The sequence below is a fragment of the Megascapheus bottae genome, chromosome 23, assembly GCF_031878675.1.
Source record: "Megascapheus bottae isolate mThoBot1 chromosome 23, mThoBot2.hap1, whole genome shotgun sequence".
Taxonomy (NCBI): domain Eukaryota; kingdom Metazoa; phylum Chordata; class Mammalia; order Rodentia; family Geomyidae; genus Megascapheus; species Megascapheus bottae.
Window position 1 is genome coordinate 26,820,995 of NC_143531.1, and position 19,736 is coordinate 26,840,730.

The window sequence follows — 19,736 nt, forward strand, 5'->3', positions numbered from 1 at the left end:
CCTAGCACTTTAGGTGTGAAGTTGCCTCAGATTTGGAAGATACAGTGAAAAGTGAGTCTGACTGTGTAGCTAAACCATGCTGTTACATGGTTAGTTACAACAGGTACATACAACGTTGAATGTGGAGAAGAGAAAAAAGGGCCAGAGGAGTAAGACAAAAACTGGAAGCCTGTGAAACAATGGGAATCGCCCCCTAGAAAGGGAGGAGAGAGCTAGAAGCCTCCCGTGTAAAATGCTGAGAGGGGAAGGAACCAGGGAGCTGGGGCAGCGTAGGGCAGTTGAGGAAGCTCTGCACCAGTGTGCAGGCACAGTGGAGTTTCAGAGTCGAGAAAGCTCGGAGGGGTGGCCAGGTAAGGTGACTTAGAAGCCAGACTGTGTAAAGATGAGCACACGTAAGAGGTAACTCTGCAAAACCCACAAAGGAGTGTGCCCACAGGCCAATTCCACCATCGGGTTGGGGATTCATCCTCTTGATGGGCCGTTTGGCGGGGAGGGGGTGAGGAGCCTGTGGGAGCCCCATTCCTCCCCTTCTAGTGAGTAGCTTCCTTATTCTCCCAATCTTTTCAGCTTTCCTTCAAATGAAACAGCATCTCTATGATATACCTTGCCATAAAGCAGCGAGCTCAGTGGGTGCCGCTTTGTCTATTGCTAGACTTGCTCGTTGTGAGATATGAAGGCCACTGTAGTTGTGCTTTTTGGTGCTGAAAGACATATGCCTGCTGAATTCATGCTGAGGAATCAGGAATTCTCTGAAAGCCAGCCAATAAAAGTCCCCTTTAAAAATGAAAACTGAGTAAATGACAAAAGCCCCAGAGGAATTGAAAACCTGATTTATCACCTAATGCTGCATTATTCAAGATGCTGTATTAGTGATATGCAAATGCATTTATCTGAACTACATATGATTATATTATGACTTATTAATGGATATCTGACCAGCTAACACAGTCTTCTAATGATGAGTTTTCAGTTAGAAAGTTTTCCTGCCAAAGCAGAACAGGATGGACTAAGTTTTTTTGATCTAAAAATCTGAAATATTCTCACTCTCATTTTCAACAAAATTGATTCCAGTGAATATCAGAGGGCTGCTATTGAACCTTGACCCCAGAGGGAGCACAAGGAAGGCGCAATCCTTACAATCCTCTGTCAGCTCACAAAGCACATTGCAACAAACTCTGTTCTTCTTCATCGTGACCTCGTTTGACTGCTGTTCTGGCTCATGGTCGCCCTAATTCTTCACAGGGAAGAGAGAACGTGGGAATACATTTCAAGCTAGATGCAAAGTAACCAGTTTCTTTGGGAATATCAGTCTTTATCACAAGGATCCTAAACTGAATTAAAGCCCAAATCCCCACCTCTTCTCTCGTGCACACGTGCGATATTTCTTCCATTCAATGAGAGATGGTTATTAAATGGTCAAAATCTAATATTCTCGGATCATTTTTGACTAAATAACAGCATTTGGCAGCAAGTATATTTTGGTCCCAATAAAAGCATATACTTTAATTTATGGGTCATATCTAAGTGTCTTAAGTATCTGCCACATAACTTAATCGTACTATGTCAGTTAATCTTTTAATGAACCCAGAACATGCTAACACTATACAAAAAGTTCTCAGCAAATACTTGCTGCATGGGAGTAAAACATAACCAAGTATTTCTTCTTTATCAAATGCCTTCAAGGGAAGAAGATAAACTCAGTGCTTCCTACCTCCACTTCCAAATCGCAACAGATAGAGTGAGATTTCCCAAGCCATGTTTCTAGAATGGCAACTCAGTAGGGTAGACATATAGGATGTTCAAAGGTTAAACAGAAAAAGACTCCTATCTTTCCTCAGAAGCTTTATAGTTCTAAAACACATTGACAAGCACACATAAAACAAAACGTGTATTTCAAAGGACATTTTATCAAGTTGAAAGACAAAGAAGATCAAACATTTTCTTTAGACTCAAGTTCAAAGCTCAGTTGAGAGGACTGGGTGGCATTCCAGACTGAAATTCAGAGGTAAAATATCCTCTTTAAACTTTCCTTTCATCCAACAAAAATAAGTTTCCAGGCTAAAAAAGCTTCAATAACATGACTCCACTTTCTATTGTGATTCTGTGATACCATTAAATACAACATTCCTTTTAAGAAACAGAACTAGTATTAGCAAAGTAAGATAATAAGTCACTTTATCAGCTGTACTATTCAATCATTGGGCATCGAAGGTGCTGGAATCAAAAACTTAAAACTATGTAAATTATACATTTTCTTAGAGACTTACAGACTTAGAAAAACAAATAAGGTAAAGAGAGGATGCTTTAATATTATATCTGTGTAATAAGGAGCTCCAGATATAGTTTCAGATACATATATCTAAAGATCTATAGATATATCCATCTATCTCAAAAGAGCCACAAATATCCTTTACAAAATTTAAAAAGCCATGTTCTCTTAAACATTACTTCTCATAGACTCCTGGGAATCCACAAATCCATCCTGAAGAAAATAAATCCAGCCCAGGACTTTTCTTCTTGCTTTCTCCATGTCTGTTAGCTCGAGAATTTTCCCATCGTACATCTCAGCCAGGATGTACTGGAATGAACTGTTAGTTCACTTTAGTTCACAGTTCAACAGCAGCAGCAGTGGCGAAGCTGAACCACCAGCTGTTAGCTACTTGAGCTGTTCTGTTCCAAGCCAGGTAAGCCACTGCCCTGACTGGGATCAGCTGTGAGAATTCAGGGAGCAACTTCGGCAGCACAGAAAACGCATAGCACACACAGTCTACTCAGCAGTGTATGGCCTTGTTGCTTCTACTCAACTGCTAGCTGCACAGGGGGAGTTCACTTTAAGAAGTCCACTTGCATAGACAATGCTTCATGCTCGCAAGCATCCCTCTACTAGCCTCCTTCCCCTCCCAAACCATCCTCAAGTTGCCTTGTTTCACTGTCACACATGAGCATGGAGTATTTTGACTATATTTGCCCTTCTCCCCACTTGCTGGACCTCTTCACTGCCTACATTACAGACATTCAAACTTCCTAGTATTTTTACATGAACGTTAACTGTTCAGTCTCCATCATATGCCTCATGCATACGACACATGATCCTGTACATGCTTGGTATATACTTGTATATTTTAGAGCGAACACCTGTATTCAAGGGAAGAGATGTGTCCTTTATCCTTCCTGGCCTACTGAGGTGGAAGCCGTTTTTGTTTTTGTCAGTTGGGGGCCTCAGCTCAAGGCTACCACCCTACCCCTTGAGCCAGGGCGCCATTTCTGGTTTTCTGGTGTTAATTGGAGATGAGTCTCATGGACTTCAGTGCTTGGGCTGGCTTTGAACCACAATCCTTAGATCTCAGCCTCCTGAGTAGGTAGGATGGCAGGTGTGAGCCGCCAAGCCCGGCTGAAGCCGTGTCATTTTGATTTGCATGTTCTTTAGGGCCAAGAATGCTGAGTATTTCTTCATGTATTTGTTGGCCATGTGTATTTCTTCTTTCAAGAAATGTTCATACAGTTCCTTTGCCTATTTATTAATTTGGTTGGTTTTAAGTGCTCAGATAATTCCTTGTTTATATTTAAACCTTCCATCTGTCCTACTATTCTAATATTTTGACAACAGGAATTTAGTAAATGCTAGTTGAATTTTTATATTTATGATTTAAAATGCTATTTGATAAATAAGTCAGGTGACACAAATTAGCAAATTTTGACTCGTATATTACTTTGCCTTTGCACATAAGCTCTTCTGCAGAATTACTCTTGCCTATACATACACGGTATTTTGACTCCAATTTCTTACTAAGAATATCCAGTATGTCTGATTTATCATCCAGTGTGCCTGATTCCATGAAATGTGATTAGAGCTTAATATATTAAGTGTCATCCTTCGATTGTTCCCATTACGCACATAAGTCACCAGGGTCATTCTGGGAAGCACTGGTGGGCATGCTCTATGGTCTATTTGCTTTCTGAAATGGACTAATAGATTCCGCATGGGCAGAAGCCGGGCGGTGACTTATAGAGGTCACCCTTGCAAATATCACTTCAGTATTCCAGCAGTTTTCAAAACCATGAACAAAACGCATAGGAAGGAAGTATACATACCACCCCCACCCCAACCCCTAACCGCCTGCTGTCCCCCCCAACACCAACCCCGCCACCCATGTCCTGTCAGCCACCACTGGATATGATTATTCAAGGCAGGTCTTTGTGAAGCTGAGGTAAATGACAAGCTCGTGAGCTCTCCTCTTGTCTGCTGGTCCCTGAAATAAAGACTACAAATCCTGAGCCTTCTCAAGGAATATTACCCTCCAGCTGAACAGCCTGTCCACCAGCATAACCACTTCCAACCTTTGAATCTGTGCCTGCACCAAGCCGCAGCAATCCTGACCCCAAATGGGCCGCTGTGTGTAGAATCTGTCCTGGAAATCAATTCATACCACTTCCAAAGATCACAGGATGCCAAATCCTGAGATTCTTATTCTGCAATCCAAGGACTCTCTTTGAACCTTCTGATTCATCTCAGGTATACGCCCCCAGCTCTTCAAGGAGTACACTGCATTATTTCTTCTAGTTCCTGTAGGGTGTTTCCTTGGTCTAAAACTCTTGAGCTGCACACATCCATCCTGCCAGCCAGCTGGATCTGCTTTCCTCCTAGCACTACCTACACTGTGCCCTCCACACCAATCCAAGTCTGCCAAGACTGTCATCCTTCCTACCTAGATTCATATTAGGAAAAAATAAAATACTGCAATAGTTCTCAAAACAAGCTGAAAACACTGAGAAAAAATTAGGCTATGAAAGTATGAAAATGAGGGGCCAGGAGCATGGAACAGTGGTAAAGTGCTTGCCTAGCTTGCACAAAGACCCAGGTTCTATCCCCCAGTACCACATACACAGAAAAAAAAGCCAGAAGTGGTGCTGTGGCTCAAGTGGTAGAACTCCAGGCTTGAGAAAGCCCAAGGACAGCACGCAGACCCTGAGTTCAAGCCCCAGGACTGCCCCCCCCCCAAAAAAAAGCATGAAAGTGAAATATTAGATTCAAAAGGAAATGGGACTTCCTGGGTAAAGCAACAGGTGCAGCACTATTTCTGGCACCCGTGACCTGAACAAGGTGAGGTCATCCATGTGTAGGCACTCACAGGCTCTGCCAGAACATACACTGGAAGAGGAGGTGAGTTAACTGTCAAAGCCAACAGGAAAATTTAATGAAAATTTAGAATATAACATTTATTCTGTGGAAAGGAATACAGGGAAAGATACAGAAAGCATTTTTCCCCATTACAATTTATAAAACCAGACACAAGGAATCTATAAGCTGTGATTTCTTAAAAAATAAAAGCAGTAATTTAACTTCAAATAAATATATTACCTTTCTATTTTTTTATTCCGGTGTCTATGCATGTACTTGGCAGAACCTACTAGCTTACTGAACCCAGCAACAATCCAACCCATGATGCTTCATTTGCCTGGCACAACAAATGGCTTACATTTGAATTCATTTTCTTATTCTAAAGGTGTGATTCCCAGCCACTATAAAAATGCGATGCCCACTCCCAGACCTCGTGTGTTTCCTCCTCTCCTGCACCGAGCCCAGTGGAGGTACTCTAAACACCCACGTGTGATCATCAGCCGCCTCCCCACACCACTCTCCCCTCAGCGGCCAGTGACCAAGAGCCGGGCTCCTAGTTCTCCTGTTCCTCGTAATGGGCATAGCCACTGGCATAGGTCCTTCCTAAATTCAAATTTGTGAACAGATCTGATGATTCCGCATCCGAATCCTTCCCCCCTTCATCTTCCTCCTCTTCATCTTCCTCTGCTTCATCCTCCTCCTCTTCCTCGTCGTGGAAGCCAGGAGCACCGTAGTTATCAGAGGAGAGGTTCTTCCAATAAGCATCATACCCAGAAGCTCCATCTCCCTCCTCTGCTCCCGTCTGCCTGCCAAACTTCAGAGAGCGTGCTACAAAACACAGAGGGGCGTCAGCTGGGTTAGCTCCCGTGTCCACACCCCCAGCATCTCCTAGGCAGCCGGGAATGTCTCCTCAGCTTATCTGATTCTTACTTAAAGGTATGCCACATAACAACACATAACAGATCTATAAACAGCAAAGATCACAATGTTGTTTCATTAAATATACAAAGTAAAAACAAAATTAGTCCAAGAAAATTCTCCAAAGACAATGTCATACTGAAAATCAAAATGCCCTCACCTGGCAAACTAAAACCTCACCTTTGAATCACATGAATCACAAAAAATAGCTAACTTCTTCTTATTATAATTTTCTTAACTTTTTAATAATGTCCAAAAAAAAATCCCAATTCTTTCTTCTGCCGTAGAAGTGACTAAAATTTTAAAGCTGACTAGGAATTTTTTTTTTCAGTTGTGGGTCTTGAACTCTGGGCCTGGGTGTTGTCCCTGGGCTCTTCAGCTCAAGGCTACTGCCCTACCCCTATAGCCACAGCACCACTTCTGAGAGATAAAGTCTCACAGACTTTAGTGTGTGGGCTGGCTTTGAATCACAATCCTCAGATCTCAGCTTCCTGAGTAGCTAGGATTACAGGCGTGAGCCACCACACCTGGCTTAGCAAAATACTTTTATCTGTGTAACTTCACCTTTGATGGTCAATACATTATCAGAGCCACGTAGAATTACATGGATGATGTAAGCATGTCGAAGAACGAGATAAAGTTCTCTCTACACACCTGAGCCTACTACTAGAAGTACATCTGTTGCAGCCTTAGTTCTGCAGAGAAAGACTGCACTGGCATCACAGCACACGTGGTTCATGTGCACACCAACCACACCACCCACCGAGGGCGATGGGATGAACTCATCCTCCGAGGGCTGCCGACTGCCACCCACTGCAACAGCTATCCAACCCTTTAACCTGGGAGCCTCAATAAAGACGGAAAACATCACTCATCTGAAATTTCAACACTCACCTTCCACAGGTAAGGCAAGAACCAAGCATCGAAGTGATTACTGGTATACTTCGTCATTCTAACACGTATAAAATCCTACTAGCTTATGAGAATGCATCATTTTTACCTCTACTTAAGTAGAGGTAATAAAAAGAGAGAGAAAGAATATGGACGTAGACAGAGCAAGCAGCACCCCCTGGTGCGCTGGGGGACAGCAGCCTTACTTGACATGCTAAGATCCTTCGTCTCCTGGGTTTCGTGTCCGCATTTGGGGCAAGGAGGCTGTTTCCCTTTCTCTTGTTTAAACACCTTGCTCCTTGTGTGCTCATCACAGAAACAAGCCTATGCAGGAAAGCAAAATACATAAACACCTTAAAAGATGCAAAAGGAGACCATACAATATTTCAAGGAAATTGAGGTATTTTTTTCTGATTTCCATTTCTTGAAAGAGAAATGGATTGTGCCAGGCCTCCTAACATAAGGCAGAAATGGATTAATTATGGAGAAACAGGTGCAGCCCATTGGTTCACTTGTACACAAGTGAGAATGCCACATTTTTTGGTCAGAATGTTCTCTTAAAATATACTGAGGTATAAAGCACACTGAGCTAGACCTCACAAAGGTAGGAGGCCAGCTTGAACTATATGGCAAGTCATAGGCCAGCCTGAGCTACATGCTAAGACTCTGTCTCAACACAACCCTCAATCTTCTCGTAAAAGGCAACAGAATTAAATAACATAGTTTTTAGGTCCTTCATGAATTACAGCCACAAGTACAACAAAGCCTGGTAAAAAGCATAAGGATTTGAAACAAAATCTCATCAGAAAAAAAGTGTACAAACATGCCATACCAAATACTTAAGTAAACAAAACAAACATACCTTACAACGGAGACATGAATGCTGACCCAGCCGATTGCATGAAACACCTGTGGAAAACAGTTCCTCTTAAAACCCTGACTGCTCAGCACCTACTTTATTCTTTGGTCTTCCACTGAATTTTTCATTGAGTCACTAAATGCTCTCAACAGAATCACAGCCACATCACTACCTACCTTTTAGAAGCTCTCAAGCCCCCAATAATTTATTGTTTATCTATACTAGAACAAGCACCAGGCTGAAAGAAGGAGGTATGTGGGATTTCAGAGTTTTCCAGTGATGTTAAATAGTACCTTAATGATGGCTAAGCAGAAGCTACCACTGGCCTTTGTGTGAATTTGCATTTCAATTTCTTTCTTTTTATTATATTTTATTGTAAGGGTAATGTATAGAGGGATTACAGTTACATTTGTCAGGTCGTAGGTACATTACTTCTCGCACATTGAAACCCTTTCTCATGTTTTTGTCCCCTTTTCCCTCCCTACACCTCTTCCTAATAATCTTGTTTTCCCCTTCCCTTCCTTATTCAAATAAACAAATAAAGGTATATACAATATACCACGTAACAAAGTCAGATATAGTAACCATGAGATTAAACCATAAGGGTGAAAAAAGAGAAAAGAAATCACTTCACATAGTACATTAAGAACAACAATCACCAACATAAACCTCTTGTTTCCATATCCTAGAGTTCATTTCGCTTAGCCTCATTCCATATGACCATACACGTACATAGCTTTTGAGCTATTGTGATCCTCTGCTAGAAGAATCCTGAACGTGTACTAATTATTACAAATGAGGGAAATCATGGAGCTTATGTTCCTTTGGGTCTAGCTTAATCAGTAATACTAGTTTCAACTAGTAAATCCATGACAACTGTGTACAGAGGTACCATACAGATGAGGACTGGCACCACAAATTAAAAGACAGAATCTCCAAGGATTAGGCTAGGCAAAGCACTTGTGCTTTACAAAATCTGGAAATATTTCTGATGCACTCCCTTGTCTCGGCACCAGGCAGAGGTGAGTTTACTCACTGAGGGTAGGTATTCAGGAGCCAAAACAGAAGGGTGAGGCTTACTTATTAACTTCAAGGGGGAAATACCATTTGGTACTGAGGACCAGGAATGTGACAAGTGCTAGAATGCCTGGTAAAGCCCTCAAAAGGAAGAACACATTTAACCAATTTAACCAACATGCCAGTGGCATCCCTGTTGAAAAACTCAGGACTGTATGTTCTGGATTCATGAGTTAAAGTTTCTAAGAAGTAGAATGTTTTTAAAAAATGGGTTTTTAATCTTAAGTTTAACATTTATACTATTTGGAAGCTTAGGTATAAAAAACTTTAATAATAAAAGAAAGAACTTACATTTAAATGTTTCTGCCTCTAAAACTTGGCAGCTGGCCTGATGTTCAAATTGATCATCTTCACAGAGAAAATTACGACAAAAAGAACAGCTGAATATTCTACCTCCTATAGGATAAAAACAAAATCCACAAATAAAATATGACAAACGCCAATTTAAAAACGTTGTATCTACATACCTAGCTGTTTAAAGAGAGGGCAAGTGATTTCTGAAACAGGACAAAATTACAGTCGTTTTTGTTCTGGTAAGAGCTAGAATGAAACTGCTAAAGTGCTTCACACTGACCCGGGTGACCGTGGGCTCCCACTCCTCCCCAGCTGTTTTTCTTTGCTTGCCAGATGTGGAGCTTGCACTCCAGACTTGGGTGCTACCCCTGAGCTCTTCTTTGCTCAAGGCTTGCTGCTCCACCACTCTGAGTCTCAGCGCCTCTTCCAGTTCTCTGGTGCTGAGGTGCAGGCAGGAGTCTCACAGACTTTCCTGCAGGGCTGGTTCTGGCCCAGGATCCTCAGATCTCAGCCTCCTGAGTGCCAAGGATGACAGGCGTGCGCCACCTGCACCCAGCTCTCCCCAGCTGTTGCTACCTTCGTCTCAGCTCTCAGACTGCCTGCTCCCCAACAACTCCTCTCTCTAGCTGCTTAAATAAACAATACCAGCACTCAAGAAGGCAGCCAGAGGAAGTCCTTGACCAACTCATCGGATCATTAACACACTGTAGGTAAGAGGAACTGAGAGTATCCCTAAATAGTACATAGTATTCAGAATGCTTCCAAGTCAATCTTTGCTGAATATACTGCTTACATTTGCGATTTGCTTATATTTAATCACTCACCGTGGTCCCATACACCTCGCTCACATTCAACACATTCGGCGTCGGTCAGTGGGCAGGAGCAGGCATGAGTACTGAGACATTTTCTGCCATGGCAAACCCAGGCTTCACAGAAGTCACATATCGCACCCTGGAACCAAGGAACAACTCTTGATCACTGCACACCTAACAGCAACCACCACAATTACATACACTAAGCAGTCTATCAGCCATCCACCCAGGAGGATGTCAGTCTTATTACAGTAACCGTGTACTTCTACTCCAAAACTTCACCATGGATCCCAAAGATGTAAGACTTAGCTACTCTCAGGCATGCTGGCTGGCACTGTAATCCCAGCTACGTTGAAGTTGGTCTAAATCCAGTTCCTGTCTGAAAGAGAACTGAGGCTAAAAGGGCAGGAGTGCGACTCGGACAGTAAAGCTCTTGTCCAGCAATACAGAGTTCATGTGCATGCTTACCCTAAGGTTATTAAATGAAGTGCATGCACTGTGAGGGCTGCCCCAGAAATCAGTCCTCATTCAGGTATGAGCTGAAGCCCACAGTTCCTGAAACTAAACTAACATTTTAAATACGGAGAAAAATCCCTCTAATTAAAAAAAAAAAATCTCTCAAATTTTTAATGTTTAAAAATTTGTATAGCTTATGAAATTATCACATAGCCTTTCTAGAATCCCAACAAAAATACCAAGAATCTATTACTCTTTCTCTTTTGTCTTAAAGCATTTTTTCTTCTGTATCACTGAAATATTTCTATGTAAAAAAAAATTAAGCAATGGAAATAGAGTGAAACTCTTCAATTCTATTTTAAGATATGGCAATATGAATGTATTGTTCATGACAGCATTTGACTATTAAGAGACAGGAAGATCTAAAAGGAATAAATATCATTCCTTTACAAATAGGAAACATCTAGCAATATCTAACATGTTTGATTGACACATCAGAAAGGTACCAATGAGAGATGAGTAATGGCTGAAGCAAGATACAGAGCATTATTGTTTAGGAAAACATAACCACTGGTGGAATTGGAAAGTTACTAGTCTAAAAAGCATAGACAAGCAGCTTACCACCATGGCAAGGCCAGTACTGTATATGCCCGCATGCTTTATGACACAGTCTGAAGACTTCATCATGCATTTTGTTTTTCCTAAAGCAGAAAGAAATTCGAATTATCAGTCCCACAAAGTACTATATGATAGTATTTCATAATTCCACTTTTGAACCAGCCCAATTCCTAGGGAAATTTTTTGAAATGGAATGAAATCAATACCTTGTACTACTTATACAACTAAAAAGAAGATCCACAAAAAGCAGATGTAATTGAGATCTCAGTGATCTGAGTGAGATCTTCTGAGATTAGAAATACACTGATAAATCTGTTTAAAAAAAGCAGGATATATTAAGTGGATTTATATGTAAATTCATGCTCATACTAAAATCAGAAATTGTATTTTATGCTTTGATCCAGTGATTGCTCAATTGTTTAAAAACTCAATGTTCAGTAAATCAATAAATGGAAAAATGCATCCACATACAGCACTATAAACCCAAGCCAACAGACACTGAAATACAAGACTTTATTGATGTTCCACAAAACCTATTTTCTTACTCTGTGTTCACCTGTCCTTTATGAAATAAGGAATAAAAACCAGCACTGGAGAATTTCCTCTCAGCTACTTTTCTTTTTCATTCACTGTAGAACTAAAATACCATCTTCAAAAGCTAATACTGCAACAAAAAGTATTACCACATCTAAACACAGAAATTAAAAAAGTACTCTTTATCAGGTACTACCAGTGCTCATACCTATGGTAACCCTAAATACTCAGGAGGGTGAGGTCTAAGGATTGCACTGCAAAACTAGTGTGAGCAGGAAAGCTTATAAGACTCTTATCTCCCAATGAACCACAAAAAAGCTGGAAAGTGCAACTGTGGGCCAAGGAGTAGAATACCCTCTTGAGCAGAAAAGCTCAGGGTCAGGAGCCAGGAGTTCAAATCCCAAGACTGACAAAAAATAGAGAGAGAGAGAGGGAAAGGGGGGAGAGGGAGGGAGAAGGATGGGGGGTTAGGGAGAGGACAAAGGAGAAAGGAAGAGAGGGAAAAAAAGTCCATCTGCAATACCATCCCAAAAAGAAAGGAGCTATTTGACCAAACAAAAGTTTGAGAGGTTAATCTGAAGTAAATAGTCAGGTTTTATTATGGCAAGTGTTCAGAACTTTGAGCATATATACAAATGTAGTAGTCTCCCAGGTAGGAGTGAGAGGTTTTAAAGTCTTTAGTGTTCCTCAAATGTATACACTCAAAAAAAAATTTTTTTTCCAGAATGGTTAATGTGCTAGGAAGATTGTGAATATTACATGGGAAGTATTCATCAAATAAAACTTCCAGCTGTACTTGGAAAGTAGATACAAGCTTGAAAACTCAATTCAGGCACTTGGGAATACATATGAGGAAATTCAAGCATTATCTGATAAGCACAAAAGAAAATCTGATCAACATATCAGAATAAGGTAAATGAACTTATTCTCAGTGGTTGTGGTCAGTAACAGACTATGAGAAGTACCAGCAGGAATCAAAATTTAGAAAAGTAAAAGCTGACTAGACTAAAATGACATAAATGAAAATGCAAAGTTACCACATGTATAGTCTAAAGTGTGGTATTTTTAATGTTCAAAATGTTACTACCAAAATTAATTTATAATATATATTTTTAAATAGTTATTTTCCAGCAACGTATCACAGAGTGAAAACTAAGACAATGTTTTCAGTAAACCAAATAACATTTTATGTGTTATTTTATTAATGGTAAACTCACAGGTTCAAACTTTATTAGCTGTCAAGTATGTGATTCAAACAAAGACACACCTTCTTAGTTGTACACTTACCACACTGTGCACAGATTGGCAACTTCTGGACAGAATTACAAAAGTAGCAAAATGCTCTGTTCTTCTGTCGCCTTATGAAAAATAAAGTTTTAAATATGGTAAATTTCAGGTGAAGACAAAAGGAGACTTTCATTACATGTAGATAGAGAAGAAAGTAAAATTTACCTCTGACACTTGTCACATTCCTGTAAAATATAAAAGCACACAATATTAAATTTTCTGCTGCTGAAAATTTTAAATTTACCTATTTTACAAAGACTTGTTTACCACATTATAATTTAAGTGGCAGAACCCAAGGCCGTCCAACTCCACCCACATGTTACAAAAGCAACTGCGCAATCGTCACAGCAAAGGCACACAACAGTTATTCTCTTGAATAGTCCACAACAGAGGAAGAAATGGCATCATTTCTTTCAGCATTCAGATCTCGGCATAGCTAGGATTATAGGTTTGAGTCACCGTGTCTGGCTTTTCATTGTTTTGTTGTTGTTGTTTTTAAGAAACCAGAATTACAATCGATAGTAGAAAACACAATTCTGTGTATACCATAATCTTAACATGTTTAAAATGGCTTTAAAAGTTTGCCACATTCACATCCACAGCTGCTTTTAAAATCTCGCTGACCTATTCCCCGCACAGACTCAATTCACTTTTGGTCAGTCTACCGCAAATATGTCTCGGCCTCTCTCTTCTCCATACCCTTATCTATCGTTTTTTCCTTTAGCCTCTACCTTTTCGGACATTGTGTTAAGGATCCTATCTCCTCTGTAAATGAAGCCCCCCTCACACATGCTCAATGCTACCACTTCTTACTCCTAAGAAATATGTTCACAAAAATTCTTATCAAGATCTAGCTCTTGTTACATACGTTTATGTATGCCAGTTGCTGTCTGTCTAGCATCTTCTCTGGAATGGCCTGTGATACTCAAAAAGGGGTGCCCACTTTCCATTCTGTGCCATGTCATCCTATTTCCTTACCCTCATAAACACTAGTCCTGGGATGGAAACTGACTCTGTTCAATCTATTGAGAGCTTTTCCTTCTTTCTTCCTTAATTATATGTCCTGTGAATCATATATTCTACCACTAACTACGATGCCGAACAAAGACAACTAGAAGAAAATTACAACAGAATAAGCAAGAAAGAAACAAAAGCAAAAACTGGATCCCCCAACTGTCTCTGAGTGTGAGCGCTATCCCTCATCTTGTACTACTCCATTAGCCATTCAAATAAACCTGTTTTTTCCTAAGGTTATGTAAGCTGGGTTTCTGGTGTTGATGCCTAATCATTTCCTAAGTCACACGTAACAGAACTGGACTTAATGAGCTTACAGACCACACCATGCACCTATGTAGCCTCAACAGCGGAACTGAGCCGCCACATAAGCTCATGGAAAGACGGGCCACTCTCCCAGCTATGCATCTCCAACAGCAGCCAAGATAGCAACTGGCAGACAGTAGATGTACAATAAACGCTTGCTAACTCTAGGCACACAAAGCATCTCATTTCTCATGGAAAATAAAAGGGAGAAAGGGTAACAGAACCAGAAAAGGCAGGCAAGTGTGGACGCCAAGAAGAAGCAATAAATCAGAGAAGCATGACTAAATAAAGGAAATCATCTTTTGCTTTTGCACAACTTTAACTACTCAAAGAACTCAATAATTATCAAGACTAATCTATCTGGCACAGACCATTATAGTAATTGAACAGGAAACCAAAAGAGAAGTCACAAACTGAGGAGTTTAGAAAAGGCAAATTAATTAATGCTGAATATTAGTGAAAACAATGAACTCACTGTCACACAGGTTTCGGATTTTGAAATGAAATAAATGCAGGGGTGCTATATTCACTTCAGTCTTGTTCAGGTAACATTTAAGATAAAATGCTTCCAACTACAAACTGGTATATTCGGAAAAATAATGAGAAAAGCTCTTACCATGGAAGCATTGCATGGGTGTTTGGCCAAATCCACAGTGCTTCTGGAGGCTCTCAGCTGTTTTTCTCGTTCTCGGCGGTTTTCAGCCTTTTTCCTCGCTCCAGTCTTTTTCTTAGGCATTTCTAAAAACAGAATAGAAAACATTTACTATTTTGACAAACTAAGAAATAATATAACAAAATATTCCTGAAAGTGTCCACATTCTCCTAATACACACACACACACACACACACACACACACGTATATTTTGCCAGTCAGGGGCTTGAACTCAGGTCCTGAGCACTGTCCTTGGGCTTTCTCAAGACTAGCACTCTACCACTTGAGCCACACTACCACTTCCAACTTTTTCTGTGTATGTGATACCTAAGAATCTAACCTAGGGCTTCACGCATGCTAGGCGAGCACTCTACCACTCAGCCCTCTCCTAAAGTTCTTAACTTGTCGTTTTGACAGTTTACACTTTTCCCCACCTGGCTGGTACACTGGGCTTATGTCCTTAAACTCGAGATCTGAGTGCTGTTCCTTAGCTTTGTTTTTGTTCTTTTGCTTTGTTCAAAACTGGTACTCTACTACTTGAACCACATCTCCATTTCCAGTCTTTTGGTGGTTGACTGAAAATAAGAATCTCATGGACTTTCTGCCCCTGCTGGCTTCCAACTCCATCTTCAGATGTCAGCCTCCTGAGTAAGGAGGATGACAGGAACAGGCCACCAGCACCATGCGACAAGCAATTCTTATGCCTCTAATGAACTATCAGGGACGCACTTCTCCAAATTACGCAAACGTCTTGAAAATAGGCACTCATTTCTACTACCAAACGCCAAGGTCGTTTTGTTTCCTCACTGAGGGAGGAGGTGTTCTGAATCTATCACTCACAACTCATTAAAATATGCATTAAATGTGCAGTAGGCCTGGCCCTGAACCTGGGCGGATCCCGTTATGTGTTCAGATAACCTAATGCCTGCTCTGGAAGATCCTCATAGACACACCCAGTCATGGACAGCGAAGTCAGACTGTTCTGAAGAGGGCCAAGGAGGGCAGGAGGAGGATGGGGCAGGAGGAGGAGGACGGAGGCAGGAGGGGGAGGACGGAGGCAGCAGGAGGAGGACGGAGGCAGGAGGATGGGCAGGAGGAGGAGGAGGAGGACGGGGCAGCAGGAGGAGGACGGGCAGGACCGGGAGGACGGTGGGGCAGGAGGAGGAGGAGGAGGAGGAGGACGGAGGCAGCAGGAGGAGGGCGGGCAGGACCGGGAGGACGGCAGGGCAGGAGGAGGAGGACGGAGGCAGGAGGAGGAGGACGGGGCAGGAGGAGGAGGAGGACGGGGCAGCAGGAAGAGGACAGGCAGGACCCGGAGGACAGCGGGGCAGGAGGAGGACGGAGGCAGGAGGAGGAGGACGGAGGCAGCAGGAGGAGGAGGAGGAGGACGGGCAGGAGGAGGACGGGGGCAGCAGGAGGAGGACGGGGCAGTAGGAGGAGGACGGAGGCAGCAGGAGGAGGAGGAGGACGGGGAGGAGGAGGAGGACGGGCAGGAGGAGGACGGGGGCAGCAGGAGGAGGACGGGGGCAGCAGGAGGAGGACGGGGCAGGAGGAGGAGGACGGAGGCAGGAGGAGGAGGACGGGCAGGAGGAGGAGGAGCAGGAGGAGGAGGACGGGCAGGAGGAGGAGGAGCAGGAGGAGGAGGACGGAGGCAGGAGGAGGAGGAGCAGGAGGAGGAGGACGGGCAGGAGGAGGAGGAGCAGGAGGAGGAGGACGGAGGCAGGAGGAGGAGGATGGACAGGAGGAGGAGAACGGAGGCAGGAGGAGGAGGAGCAGGAGGAGGAGGACGGAGGCAGGAGGAGGAGGACGGAGGCAGGAGGAGGAGGACGGGCAGGAGGAGGAGGAGCAGGAGGAGGAGGACGCGCAGGAGGAGGAGGAAGGAGGCAGGAGAAGGAGGAGCAGGAGGAGGAGGACGGAGGCAGGAGGAGGAGGACGGGCAGGAGGAGGACGGGCAGGAGGAGGAGGATGGAGGCAGCAGAAGGAGGACGGGCAGGAGGAGGAGGACGGGCAGTAGGAGGAGGACGGGGGCAGGAGGAGGAGGAGGACAGAGGCAGGAAGAGGAGGACGGGCAGGAGGAGGACGGGCAGGAGGAGGACTGGCAGGAGGAGGAGGAGCACGGGCAGGAGGAGGAGGAGCAGGAGGAGGACAGAGGCAGGAGGAGGAGGACAGAGGCAGGAAGAGGAGGACGGGCAGGAGGAGGAGGAGCAGGAGGAGGAGGACAGAGGCAGGAGGAGGAGGACAGGCAGGAGGAGGAGGAGCAGGAGGAGGAGGAGCACGGGCAGGAGGAGGAGGAGCAGGAGGAGGACAGAGGCAGGAGGAGGAGGACAGAGGCAGGAAGAGGAGGACGGGCAGGAGGAGGAGGAGCAGGAGGAGGAGGACAGAGGCAGCAGGAGGAGGACGGGCAGGAGGAGGAGGACGGGCAGGAGGAGGAGGAGCAGGAGGAGGAGGACGGGAGGGCCGGGAGGTCGGCGGGGCGGGAGGCGCCTGGGCGCGGGTCTCCCACCGCGCGCTGCGGGCCGACGCCGGCGCTCGCTGCCCACGGAGGCGCCGGAGGGCGGGGTCCGGGAGCCGGGAGCCGGGAGTCCGCAGTCGGCAGCGGCAGTCGGCCCTGCTCTTCGGCCGCGACGCCCGGGGGATCCGCGGCTGGACGCGGGGAGGCCGGCGGACGAGGCCGACTTCCGGCACGGCGGGGGTGGGACCGGATATCCGCTGACGTCCGTCGCGCGCTTCCGCTCGCCTGGACGGCGGCCGGCGGGGGACACGCGGGCGCTCGCAGGACGCGGTGGCCCCGGGGGTGGCGCCGGCTTCCTGGGCGCAGTCGGCCCGTGAGGACGCCCGCCGCCCGGCCGGCCTGGCCCCGCTCATCTCACTGCAGCCCGGTGGGAAAGCTGTCCGCGCCCCCCCGGCCGGGCGCCCAGCTCGCCGCCCCGCGTTCCGGGCCGGCCTCCGGTCGCCTTGAGACGTGGCTGGACGACAACGCCGCCCGGCCGCTGCCGTGGCCTCGAAGCGAGCGGGCGGATTCGCGTCTCCTCGCGGAGCCGCGCGGGGGAAGGCGGCTCCCGGGGAGCCCCCAGGGGCCACGCCACGGCCCGGGCTCGGGAATGATCGCGGCCGCCATGGAGCGGCGGGGGCCAAACCGGAGAGAAGCGAACGCGCTCTCCGGCGGGCCGAGTCCTCTGGACGCGGCCTGGACCGCGGCGCGGCCTCCGCCCCTGGAACGAAGCCACCGCCACCAAGTGACACCTACACCTACATCAGAGGGGACTGCGTGGCCGTGGTGTGTCCTGGGACCTTGAACGCCTCGTCCCCGGCAGCCTCCGGGCTCTGGAGTATTCAGATGCCAAAAGGGAGAAAAGTGACTCCACGGCTTCTTCCCAAAGACAGGCTCAGACTATGTGCACTTATTTTATTTCTTTTTCAGAGCAAACTCTTGTACCTGTGCCTGGAGTGAAAGGATACGTGATGTCAGAACATTTGCTTTTGATTGGCTCAAGGGCCACTGTTGTACAGTGAGAAAGCAGAGGAGCCGCCTCTGGAGAGGTTGAATTGGGAGTCCATTGGAAAGCTGGCAGAGGCAGACAGACTCTGGTCTCCAAGGCCTGCAGCCATGAGGGCAGGAAAGGAGGGGTGACGCAGAAAACAACACCAGCAGACCAGATGAGCTCCAGGGGAGAGCTCCAGTGGGACACAGGGAAGAATCAAGCGACAGGACACCAAGCATGGTGACCTGGCACCTGAGCTGGCCTGAGCACCTCCGTCCCCTTGGAGGTACAACATCCTCGCCTCAGCAACAAAGACAAGATGGAACCACGTAAACCCAGTACCCCATCATCCATCCCATGGCCAAGATGGCACCAGTTAGATTCAGTACCAGTACTTCCTCACAACCTAGTCCACCAGGCAGACTGTTTCTCACTCATTGACTACCCTGACCTTCACATAGCTGCGCTAGCTAGTTTCAAGGCTGATCTCCTTTGGAGCTCCTCACCCTCACTTTTTCTACTTCCCACTGCAGATAAAAGCCTGTTTATTTGCCACCAAAAGGCCTTCTCCATTTTACTGTTACATTTAATTGCCAATAAACCATTCTCTGCTTTTTTTTTTTTAGGGGGGGGGGAGCTTTTTTCAAAGAAATAATTTCACTTAGCAACAGTCGGTGCCATTGTCCTTAAGTACATGCTAGATGCATCACACCAACTCAGATTTTGCCTTCTGATAGAGTCTCAACCCAGTTTATTACTGATGATGAGAAGATCCAGCATACACCTGCCACCAGTGGGGAGGTCCTCACAGGACGTGTGGCAGTCAATTAGTATAGTTGACTGGATAACCCAGAAGACCCTTCCTTACTTTGTTGTTGTTGTTGTATGTGGGCATTCATACAATGGAAATGAGAGTATATAGAAGTAGGCCAACCGTGGGAACCATTTTTCTCCTTCTGTAGGGTTTAGTGTCAGGGCTCTGGGTTGGATTCCACCAGGAAAACCTGGTCATGGAAGAGTGAGAAAGCAGCATGACACGAAAACCATTACTTCTGCAGCATATACCTCTGTAAGAGGGCAGATATGAAGTTGATTCACATGCTTCATAGACCTGGGATAGTGAGTGTGGTTTCCTATAAGCCCCAAGAATGTATATATGATATACATTCATAAATGTGTGTAAATTATAGTGAATTCTGCCTAACATTTTATAAAGTTATAAATGATTTGAATTAAGAGACCTGTAGTCACTTCTTCTGATATCCTCATTTGAAATGTTTATAACCTGCCTTGACTAGTGTAGGATCTCTAATAGTGGTATTTTGGTTTGGGGAGATCATTTTAGTAGGAGAAAGACAAAAGTGTTAAGAGAACCTGCCAGTGTAAGAACAGCAGTGCCACTCTCAGGGGGACTTT

At 44.9% G+C, this 19,736-nt stretch overlaps 1 protein-coding gene across 2 annotated transcripts; it reads right to left on the minus strand.

The window, feature by feature from the left end:
• Window positions 1–5,193: 5,193 nt before the first annotated feature.
• Noazfp (nucleolar atypical zinc finger) lies at window positions 5,194–15,852 on the minus strand. 2 transcript variants are annotated; one of them, XM_090356910.1, is made up of 10 exons: window positions 15,792–15,852; window positions 14,802–14,923; window positions 13,031–13,050; window positions 12,866–12,936; window positions 11,048–11,127; window positions 9,983–10,109; window positions 9,156–9,260; window positions 7,791–7,837; window positions 7,135–7,252; window positions 5,194–5,947 (listed from the first exon to the last, which is right to left on the minus strand). In XM_090356910.1, exons 2-10 carry the CDS (start codon window positions 14,919–14,921, stop codon window positions 5,673–5,675), a joined length of 963 nt encoding a protein of 320 aa, XP_090213036.1. In that variant the 5' UTR covers window positions 14,922–14,923; window positions 15,792–15,852; the 3' UTR covers window positions 5,194–5,672. The 2 variants fall into 2 exon arrangements, with proteins under 2 accessions (XP_090213036.1, XP_090213037.1); XM_090356911.1 differs by lacking the exon at window positions 15,792–15,852 and adding an exon at window positions 15,273–15,507.
• Between the last annotated feature and the right edge of the window lie 3,884 nt (window positions 15,853–19,736).